Below are 11,180 nucleotides of genomic sequence, written 5' to 3'. Positions count from 1 at the left end.
ATGTGGCAGCTTTGTGACTTAAAGATGTGATTTGTTTTTGAGAATTTAAAAAATTAATTGGTCGAGTGAAAGAAAATGGAAGGATGAAAGGTGTTTACTGCTGTTGAAGCTTTACACACATTATGACTTTACTGTTTTTGTTCACTTTCTCGCGGTTAAAGTTCCTCCGGCTTGTTGTGATTTGCATTTTTAGCGCTTCACCTCACAGGAGTCTCCACCAGCCAGCAAGCTTAGCTCCAGGTACTTGACGGCAAGCCACTGGCCGCATTGTTGGCTGTACCTGTTCAACTCCTCATTAACACAAATATCAAATTAAATGGCTGCCATGTTATTGGTTGGTGCATTCGGGCATGTACGCGTGGGGAAGAGAGGTGAATGTGGAATGGCGTGAGATGGGCTGTTCTGATTATTTTTAAAGAAATTGCTGATCTGCTTTGGAGAGGCTACGTGGGTAAATCAGAGTCCAAAATGGAGAAAATGTCCAGAGTGCAGCAGAGTACTTGTTGATGTCAGAGGAGCTGGCCTGTTCAAGCTGACAGGAATGCAACAGTGACCTCAAATGACCACCAGATACAACCGAGTGCAGCCTGGAAACAAATGCACGCATGCATCTCTCCCATCAGGAAACGAGTCACAGCCCAAAGACTGAAGAAAAGCAGTCCTCAGGTACGTCTCTGTCCACACGTCATCAAACTGGTTTCTCATGACTGAGTTCACTGTACTCGAGGCCTCCACCGTGTGACGCCATCGTATTCATATGGACCAAAATCTCAGGAGTGTATCCAGTACCTTTGTACCACGAAGAGCCGAAGCAGCACTGAAGGAGGGTTGAATCCAGTACGAGTAAGGTGTGACCACGAAAGTATATTTATCAGGTAACTGTATTTTAAACTCCTTTAAATGTCACCAAGTCCTCAATGACCCACGCGGTGTTCGTATTTTTAGTTTGGTTTAATGTTTCTCACTGTATGAGACTTCACCTGAAAGGCAAAATCTTCTGCTCTATTAAAATGTGCCTGCTCAGGTGGGCGACTGCTGCACATTCAACGTGGACTCATTTAAAACACAAGCCCTTTAAAACCTATAGTTTGTATTTAGGCTGAAGAATATTAAAGATGCCAAACAAACAAGGGCACAAAGACGCTGTGTGTGTGTAGCAAACATGACTTTATTAGAAAGTCCAGGCTGTTCTCTCTGAGCGTGTCAAAGAAGTACAGAAGAAACACTGACGATGATGATGATGAGCGACTCCCACCTTCCACCATTCGGTCTAAGATGGACTAATATATTTCAAAGGTTAAATAATCACTTCAGCCTCAAAGCTCCTTCACACACAGGGGACCGATCCAGGCTGAACAAAGAAACATGTTGAACATTCAAACCACAGATAACAAAACTCAGGCTGGTTCACAACACGATGAAACAAATGCAGGACAGCCGGACGGAGCTGGGCACGCGAGCAGGTGGGTTAATCACGCAGGAAGTCAGATTTCTGCTCAGTAATGGTCTGCACCGAGAGAAGAGCCAAGCAGGAATCTGTAAACCCAGGTTTAACACAGAAAGAGCAGCTGTGCTTAAATGTTTCAAGCTCGAGTAGGAAACCTGATTTCAGTGTCACTCATGAGGATTCGTGGCGTGAGCGTTAGGATGAAGAGCGAGAAAGTCAGAATTGGTCGATTTAGGCAACAAACTGTTCTGAGAGGTGAGCAGGTTCATCATAGTCGGGCTTCCTCTGCTGCTGGATCATCAAAACCTCAAAGCCTGACAGAGACGATGGGTTTCAAGCCTGATAACAAAGTTCGATGCAGGCTTTCGTCTTTACAAAGCTGTAACTTTACAGAAAAGATGAATATCTCTAATTTCCCTTCCTGCTGATCTGGCGATCCAGTGTCACTCCTGCCTTTATGAAGATTTCCATGACTGACGATGAGAATCCTAAAGGCTGCATTATGTGAACTGAATTATCGTACGTTTAAATTTACTTGGATAGATGATTTTATATTTAAAGCACAAAGCCTAACTTTGTAGAGATTTTTAGTATAACACGGAAACCTAATTTTATTTCAAGATTAGTCTGCAATGCTGCTCCTTTCCTTTGTATTTAAGGAACTCAAACAGCTCTTTTGGATGCTGCTCACATCCCTCTGGGTCACTCAGAAGCCCTCTGAAGAGAAGCCAGCTGACTATTCGACTTCAGCTCTTACTGGTGTCCAGTAAACCTCACACTGCTTCCTGTCCATGAATCTTGCATGCACTGAGCTGCAGAAAAACCAGGCGCAGCAGGAGGTTTTTTCTTTTTGTTTCAGTGTTTAAAGGACAAACCTGGGTCAACAGATTTTACACCTGCAGTAAACCCAACCCGGTAACAAAGTCAGGAAACTGGCCTCATGCGGAGGCACAATAAGGAGGTAGTGGAGCACATTATGTGAGCATGCATGGAGGCTTTGGAGGAAGGCATCGCTGGGGTGGAGGAGCACTGAGGAGAGGCTGGATTTGGCGTTCGGTGGTGCAGACTCGTCCTGTGACTTGTTCGTCCATCCCTGAAGAGCAGCTCAGTAGAAGAAATACACTGAGGACAGCAAACACAGATATTTGTCTCTGAGTGATATTTAAAAGTAAAAAGAAGCTTTTATAACCCTTAGAGTGCAACAGACTGTAAAATCCTCCTAGGACGTCTCCTGGTGCAGCTCTGGATCATCTTCTGCTTGTCTGCTTTTTTTAGGCTGCTCTGATTGCTCTGTACTTTCAAACATCAACTTCTGCATCAAACTGCTCTGATTTTACACGAGGATCTGCAGCTCTGAGTGCAGACAGCAGTCAGTGATGGGTGCAGCTACCGGCTCTGAAAGTAAAGTAAAGTAAAATTTGCTAGCCTTTGAAAAACCTAATCGGCAGAGTGTGTCTGCAAACTTTCCTTAAAATGGGTTTTAATGTTTCTGCAGAAGAAGCAGAACAGGGCTTCCAGGAAGCTGAACCTCCATACTGAAAATGCTCCACAGGTGCACATAAGGAGGCCAAGAAACCACATGCAAAAATAAGAGAAGGCTTTATTTTACTCACAGAAAATGACGCCAACAAATATAACACCTACAATGGCCATGATGATCATCATCTGGAAGAAAGACAAAACAAACAGAGCCATCAGAAACAAAAGATGAACTTAAGAAGATGAAACAGCCGTTTAATTCCACCGAGACAATAAATCACTCCATCGTCTGCTGCTTATCAGCCTCCAACCCCCTCCTCCAGCTCCTCAGAGGGGATACTGAGGTGTTCCCGGGTCAGCAGAGACATCATCTCTCCAGCTTGTCTTCAGTCTGCTCGGGGTCTCTTCTAACCCAGACATGTGTCCACCAAACCTGGCTTGTTTGTTGAGAAGCGCTGGCTCCTGTTTGAGCGCTTTCCGGAGCACTGTGGTCCTAGCTAGAAATAATCTTTCACTTTAATTTTAAGTAGAAACAGTGCACAAGTAGAAGTTACAATTAATTATAGCCTCAGTTTATTTACCTGCAAATATACATTTTAAGGTCCTTAATATACATTACTGTGTTTAAAATAGGTATAAACCTTCTCATATTACGTTTCAGCTTTCAACAAAATGTGAAGAAACCACAGCAATGACTTCATGTGAACATCTGTGGACTGTGCTGAAGAGAAATCAGCTCAACTTCAACTGGCCAAACACCGCCCCCTGGTGGTGAAGGTCATTATTAAAATTTGCAGAAGGTAATTGCAAAAGAGAGCGATTATTCTTTTACTTATTCTCGGTCATGTATTCAGTCTCAGCGGTACAAACAATCCCAGTAAGCCTAAAGTGTTGTTTCAGCTCTTGATCTGATGGTCTTCATATGATAATCTGAGACACACAGTTGTTGCTGTGTTGCTGTTCAAACCTTTAGTTTAAAGGGAGCAGTCAATCAGGAGAACGATGGTGTAAGCTGAGGGTGGCCTTAAACGCTCTTTTTTGTAATTATTCCTCCAAATTTGTTGAATTAGTTCAGTGAGAACTGGATTTTACAGCTGGGCGATGATCTGTCTGTAGCTGCGAGGTGGTCCCATATGTTTCTTCCTTTCTTCTCAAAGTCTGAATTTTCTTTCTATTTCTGTATAACAAGATGGACTAATTGCATTTCCCTTGATGCTAAACAAGCTGTTTCTGCACTCTTGTGTGAGTCTGAGATAGAGATTCATATAACTTTGATAATACTGAGTCATTCTTTGTTGAGCTAGTGCTTGTTTCTCTTTGAAATGTGTGGTTTCATTTTAAAAGGTACTTTTTAAAAGTTAACTTTGGACTAAGAAGTTCACCGCCAGGGGGCAGCATTTATAGATTTTAGATGTGCACTGCTGTTCTTTTAACTTTGGACTTTTCTTTGTAACCCATGTCCTTTCCCAGGCTGTCGTTTGAAATAGAATGCATTTTTTTTAATTATTTCCATCATTAAATAAAGACATTGTCCTCGTGGCACTGCCTGTCCATACTTCAACTTCAGCTGATATCTCGTTGACTTTTTTATTTTTTAAAGCTTCAGTAAGTTTTTTGGGAGGTTTTGAACTTCTTTTAAATACAAGAAATTACAATAACTGCCATTAAAGGAAGCTTTTGAAGTTTGCAAGCAGAGGCCAAGAATAAAAATAAAAAGAGTTTAAATGAGCCGAGTAGGCGTGGCCAACTAGAAATATAAAGCAGACGACGCCCTGCAGATTTTAATATATGTCATGTTGCACAGTGTGCGTGTGTGTTGATCTAAATTCCCCATAAATAAAATCCACATGATGACATTAGAGTGAAACAGGCAGGAAATCACCTCTGATGGGGGGAGGGCGAGAGAGATTAACAAGAACAAGAGGTTTAGAGAGAGAGAGAGCGATTGGTGGTGACTGTGTGTGTTTGAAATGTGTGTGTGTATTCAGAGCTGTTCAGTGTTTACATATAAAGAAAGAAAATCTCCTAACTGTCATTGAAAAAGCTAAAAGAAAATGTTTTTGTGTGTTTTTAGAGCATTTTGTTTGGGTCTATTTTCAGCGGCGTATGAATCCACATTTGTTCTCTGCCCACTGTGAGAGCAGGAGTGTGTTTATGGTGACAGTGTGGGTCATTAAAGCAGAATAAAATGCATCACATATGATTGTTCGGATGTATCCATGTACAAACGTGTGTGTGTGTGTGTGTTGGATAGGAGGAGTTACGTCACACATCACAGCTGGCTTTTTAATCCCTGACTGTCACTCTAATCCAGATTGAGATTTTCCTCTTCCTCTCTCTGATTTGCTGTCAGTCAAACAGTCTCTCCTCCTCTCCTCTAATGTAATCCTCTTCCTCCTCAGGCTATCCAGCGATTGGACGGTCTGAACTGTACAGAGGGGAGGCGGGGCTTGATGGACTGACGCTGAGATAAAAAAAGACCTGGCATCTGAGGCTGGATGGATGAAGAGGAGATGCTGTGAGGTAGTGATGGATAAGTTAAATGCACTTAATCGGTACATTAAACTGAAACTGTTCGTGCAGCTTCATTTCTACCTGTTATGATCACAGATTAACATGAAAACAACACATTGATTATGTAAAGATAATTTCAAAGTTTTCTGAAATCTTTTCCACAACAAGGGATGTAACCTGTTTAAACACCTGTTACCACAAATATCTAATCGGCAGCAGCTGAATGCATTGAAGCATGTAGACGTGTGAAATGATCCACAGGGATTTTCCTGCACAAGCATCTCTAGAGTTTAAGAATGACATGAAACAGAGAATATCCAGCGAGCAGTAATGGTTGCTGATGATGTCATAAATCAGGGGAGCATTGCCAGACTGCTTTGAGCTGATAGCAAGCCAGCGGTAACTTAATAACTGCTCATTCCAACTAAAGTATGCAGAAGAGCATCTCTCCACCACAGCCTGTCTGACCATAGTCGCTGACCATGCCAATCCTTTTATGGCCACAGTACATCCATATTCTGCTTCCAGCAAGATAGCACACCTCATGCCACGAACTAAAATGATCTCAAGCTGATTTCTTGAACATGACAGTGAGCTCAGTGTATTTGAACAGCCTCCGCAGTCACCGGATCTCAATCCAACAGAGCACCTTGGGGACCAGGAGATTTGCATCATAGATGTGCAGCTGACAAATCTGCAGCGCTTGCGTGAAAATGTGGAGCTAAATCTCTGAGGTAAGTTTCCAGCACTTCGCTGAATAAATGCCACAAAGTATTAAAGCAGTTCTGAAAGCAAAAGGGGTCCAGCCCAGTTCTACAGGTGCACCTAATGTTCTGCAATCTTGATTTGTAACTCTATATATTTACTTCAGCTGTGTTGTGATCATTATTTCAGTAATGTTATGTTTAGAGTTTGATGCGTGAAGATCTATAAAAAAAAACAAAAAAACACTTTAATGGTGGTTTCTACTCAGAAATCCGAGGCCACACTGTCTGCTGCAAGAAACCAACCGGAGGGGAGGATGTGGGGTGATGGGAAGGAAACGTGGAAAAATCTCCTTGTGTCACACCCACCTTGCAATTTTTCCACCAGTACTTGTTCTTGAGTTTGGCAGCGCTGCTCTCGAACTGCGAGGCTCCGGCCTGCAGGGCGTCGGCGCGGTCGTCCAGCTCCGACAGCTTCTGATCTCTCTCCAGGACTTTGTCCACATTCACACGCATGATGTCCACCACCTGAGGGATGAAAACACCCATCAGCATCTCTGATACGTTTTCCATTTGCTCGTAGTGAGCTGCAGTCCTCACCTCGTCCACCTGTGCCTGTGTCTGCTGGAGTCGTCTGTTGCTTGTCAGGTTTGGGGCCTGAGCTGGAGGACCCCCCTCACCTTCCGGGGCCCCGGGAGCTCCTGGAGTCCCTGCTGCATCTGGAGTCGACCTGCAGGGAAAATGTGAGTTTTGTAACAAGAATTCAGTCAAAAATGACTCATTTATCCCAGCAGTAGAATACAGTTAGAGGTAGGCATCTAGGCTTTGAGCGCATAACTTCAGGCTTATGTGCAATATATATAAAGATGGAGTGGTGACTAAACATCCCTGTGGCGTCCAGAGGTGGATGTATGGGTTGTGGGGGCACTGAGAGAGCAGACAGTGATGCAGGGCAACAGCAGCACTGACATGTCAGAGGGGAAAAACAGCTTGAAGGCCATTTAAAGAATGCTGCTTAAAGGCACTGCAGCTCCTTGACTTTTCAAAGCCGACTGCTGCCTTGACTTTTGAAATACTGTATATAAACAGATAGTGTGTATGTAGGTCAGATCTATAGCTAAAGGTTCTACGTGGATCTCTCTAGAAAATAACATGTTTTAGCTGCAAAAGTTTACTTAAAGCTCAAAAAGCATTTAGGAACTAAGAACTCAACAATAGGAAGGAAACTGTCATGTAGCAAAGTGTCTATGTGTATGCAAAGGCAGCAGAAGAGACTTTATTAAGAAGAAGAAGTGATTTCACCACCAACATACTTGTTGATTCCTTCTTTTTCTTTCAGTTTAACAAAAAGTAGCAGCTGGAAATACATAGGAGGAAACACGGTGCTGAATGGACCAATCAGGGTTGTTCTGTGGTGTAGAACAATGATACGAGGTGTAGTTAGAGTTCCAGAAAGGTTTCAGGTTTAAAACAGCAAAACTTTTCATTCTTGTGCAGCTCCAAATCTCAAATGTTAAATCAGCAATCAGACGCATGGCTGCACAAGAGCATGAAAGACATTCAGTTTTCTACACTGATGAAATATTTCTGACTATATAGTCTGATTTCCTTTGGTGCCGCCCCTCTAAACGCCCCTGTGTGAAGGAACTGCACATATAGTAATGATAATAATAATAATGAGATGAACTTGGTTTAAAATGGCCAAATATTTGTTTTAAGAAAGAAAAAAGAAAAACAACAGATTTAAAGGGTGTGCAGCACTCTTGATTTTCTCCTTTTTACTTTTGATCCTTGCTCATCGGCCGAGGCAGCAGTGAAGCTGTGACAGTCGAGAGCTGCAAGGTTTTCATGGAGCGCCAGCCTCGATGAGCACAGCTGATGAATGAATCAGGATCGTGATTGCAGGTTTGGGAGGAGCACAGCAGTCTTCAGTTTGGCTCAGACAATAAATACAATATAATTAATAAATATAATAAACCTTTGTGTGCTACTAATATTATGTTTTAAACTCTGAAGTAAGATCTCAGATGATTTTCACAGAGTGAAGCTTGTAATTTGTTAGACCTTAAAAGCAGGAACGCCGCCTGAATTCTAAACACAAACTCTAATTCAGTAATAGAAACATGACTCATCAAAGTTTGGCCTCCGTCCACAAAATCAGAGTCTCAGAGGATGAAACAGCCTCAGCAGCTCAGAAGAGGTAAAGGACAAATTAAAAGAATAAAAAATAAACAGTTTATACACACACACACACACACACACACACACACACACACACACACACACACACACACACACACACACACACACACACACACACAGTGTTACTGCCAGCAGGCTTGTTTTCCACCCGCAAAATGGAGAAAGATTAGTGCAGCAGCAGCAGCAGCAGGAGTCTGACTGACTGATGGAGATCAACATGCACTAAGTAATCACTCCCCTCCCCCCGCGGGACAAAACACACCAAAAACATTCCCACAGTGGGTTCTCTTCACTCTAAAAACTCCCAGGTGTTTGTAGCTTCGTGTGATATGTTTAAGTCTTTGTTTCTCTCTCTCTCTCTCTCTCTCTCTCTCTCTCTCTCTGTGTGTGTGTGTGTGTGTGTGTGTGTGTGTGTGTGTGTGTGTGTGTGTGTGTGTGTGTGTGTGTGTGTGTGTGTGTGTGTGTGTGTGTGACAGGAAATTAAAGCATCACAGCTCAGCCGATCACACTGTTTGATGATAGTTTTGTAGGTGAGTCACCCGGTGAGTCACGGTCGTACTTCTGCAGTCTCAGCACTGACATTTCCAGACAAGTTTCACTTTTGATCCATAAATTTAGAGATAAAAATTGATTTTAAAAATTAAATTAATAAGAAAAAAGGAGTTTGAATTGTGCTGTAGCTGTACCCACCACGGAATTTAATGAGGAATCTCTTTAGTCTGTTAACTACACTTTGTTTTTTGTTTTTTAAAGCAGACATGGATTGAAAGATTTTAGAGGTTTTAAAAAGCCTGAAATAAATAAAAATGAGTCGGAGTACTCACATCTGAGCTGGAGGATGATGGAGATGATCTGACAGAGGGTGAGGCTGGACCTAAACCGAGGAGGAGGACTTCTGTTCTCTGTCTGATGTCTTCATTCACTTTTTCTCTTAAAACACGTAGAAAAACTACAACTGAAGCAGCTGCGCACAGACCGAAAAAACCTTTCGCGTCAGACACAAGTCCCGCCCCTATGCGCGCACACGCACGCATGCCCGCTTCCTCTGTCTCTCAGTTAATCCCAACACAAACCTGACATCATGGGTTACGTTCGAGCATTTGAAACATGCATTTCTGGATTTTTATTATTGTTATTATTTTAATTTGACTTTTTCAGGAGTAAATTTAAACGTCACATCATCAGCCTGCGGTCCATCAGCTCCACCTCAGCCACTCCAACAAATCCTAATTCATGTTTTTTCAGTAAAAACTCGGGACTGAACGTGACTCTGAATAACAGACTTTGTGTGGTGGCAATAAATACTATAAAATACCTGATATTTCATGTTTGATCAGGCTGGGAAGATTCTAAGAACATTTTTTCTCGTGCATAAAAAAATTATTTGTGTGTGTAAATTACAGCTTATTTCATATATTTAAAAATTTCTTTAAAAATTTCTTTCTCTTTCTCTCTTTATGTTACAATAATTATTTTTTTGTTATTTTGTGACTTTTTTCATAAGCCCACAACTTTTTCTTATGAATTTTTGACTTTGAGTTTTTTTTTAATTAATACACGTTATTGTTATTTTTCCTGGATTTCTTCTTCTTTGTACTTTTTGAAGTTGCCACATCCTCTTCCCAGATTTTTTTTTTTTTACCACAATTTTAGCCTTTCTCATGTTTTTCCCTCATGAGTTTGTGTTGACAAAATTTAAGCATTTTGTAAATAGTTTTTCCATAACTCATTTGCATGTCACCACAGATTGGAGCGGTGTTAGGTTCCTTCTACACTGACTGAAACACAGTTATGTTCCCTTTGTACAAATATATTTGAAGAATTAAATGTTTTACAGAATTCAAGCTGTGTGCAAAACAGTAAAGTTTTCATGTCTGTGGTATGTTAGCTGAAGGTAGCGTGGGTTGTCACCTGACCAATACTGAGCAAAGTGAGGTGAAAATCAAACGCCCCTCCGTTAATCAGACGTACAGGTGGGGTAACTGTTTCCTGCTGCTTCTGTTTGGTTTGACTGCAGCGAGGTATCCGGTGTTTTCTGTCCTCGGCGTCTTTATGTGAGTATTTAAATGTCTTTTTCTGCTTTTCCTTTTACTCACACTGTGCGGCATAACTGCGCTCTTTTTCTGGATTTTCCGATTTTTTTCCCCCACATTTTTCTAAAGTCGAAAATGTTGGGTTTAGATTTTCAGGTGGCTGTTTTTTTTGTCACTCTTCAGCAAAATTGCGTGATTTCTTAACTTTAAAATGGTTCATTTTTACCTTCATCTCCACTGGTTTCTGTGCTTTTCCCCCCTGGACTTTGTGCACACTGCACAGCATTGTAGTGCATAGAGTGCATAGCTATTAGAATAATTTCCACTTGATTGATTTCTTTTTTGAATGGAAAAGTTCTGCAATGGCAAACACCAAGAAAAAGAGCAAGTCATGAGTGGATCCTGCTTTTGAACTTTGGGCTTGTAAAGACAAACTGCGATGTCTCTGAAGGAGTGAAACGTCTAATCTGAATACAAAGCATTTATTTTTTAAGCGTGTGCTTCTCTATACACATTTCAGACTAACAGTACAACTGATTAGTGTTTAATTTGAATACATGTAATTTCTGCCCAGTTAATCCACTGAGATCAGACTTGTGTAAGCAAATTATATCAAAAGCAGTCCTCTCATCCAAAACGCTTCTTCAGATCTAAAACCTGAAGGAGAAACCAGGTATTTTCTGGTGAGGTTGTGACCTTGGACATCCGCACAGCTGCTGTCATCGTGTAGATCAGGGTGTCAGGATGTGACTTTCATCTGTAAAAGGCTCTGTGGATGATGATAGCAGGTGTTGTAGCCCA

General features: G+C 41.7%; 1 protein-coding gene across 1 annotated transcript; it reads right to left on the bottom strand.

Moving 5' to 3' along the window:
- Nucleotides 1-1,152: 1,152 nt before the first annotated feature.
- On the bottom strand, nt 1,153-9,349 carry LOC308384230 (vesicle-associated membrane protein 3-like). The gene is made up of 5 exons (XM_080862687.1): nt 9,171-9,349; nt 6,745-6,874; nt 6,514-6,672; nt 3,061-3,112; nt 1,153-2,569 (listed from the first exon to the last, which is right to left on the bottom strand). Coding segments are annotated over exons 1-5 (360 nt in total). The 5' UTR covers nt 9,173-9,349; the 3' UTR covers nt 1,153-2,552.
- Between the last annotated feature and the right edge of the window lie 1,831 nt (nt 9,350-11,180).

Source organism: Rhamphochromis sp. 'chilingali' (assembly GCF_963969265.1).
Source record: "Rhamphochromis sp. 'chilingali' genome assembly, chromosome: 17".
Lineage (NCBI taxonomy): Eukaryota > Metazoa > Chordata > Actinopteri > Cichliformes > Cichlidae > Rhamphochromis > Rhamphochromis sp. 'chilingali'.
Note: the sequence above shows the minus strand (reverse complement) of the source record. Positions and strands in the feature narration are given on the sequence as shown.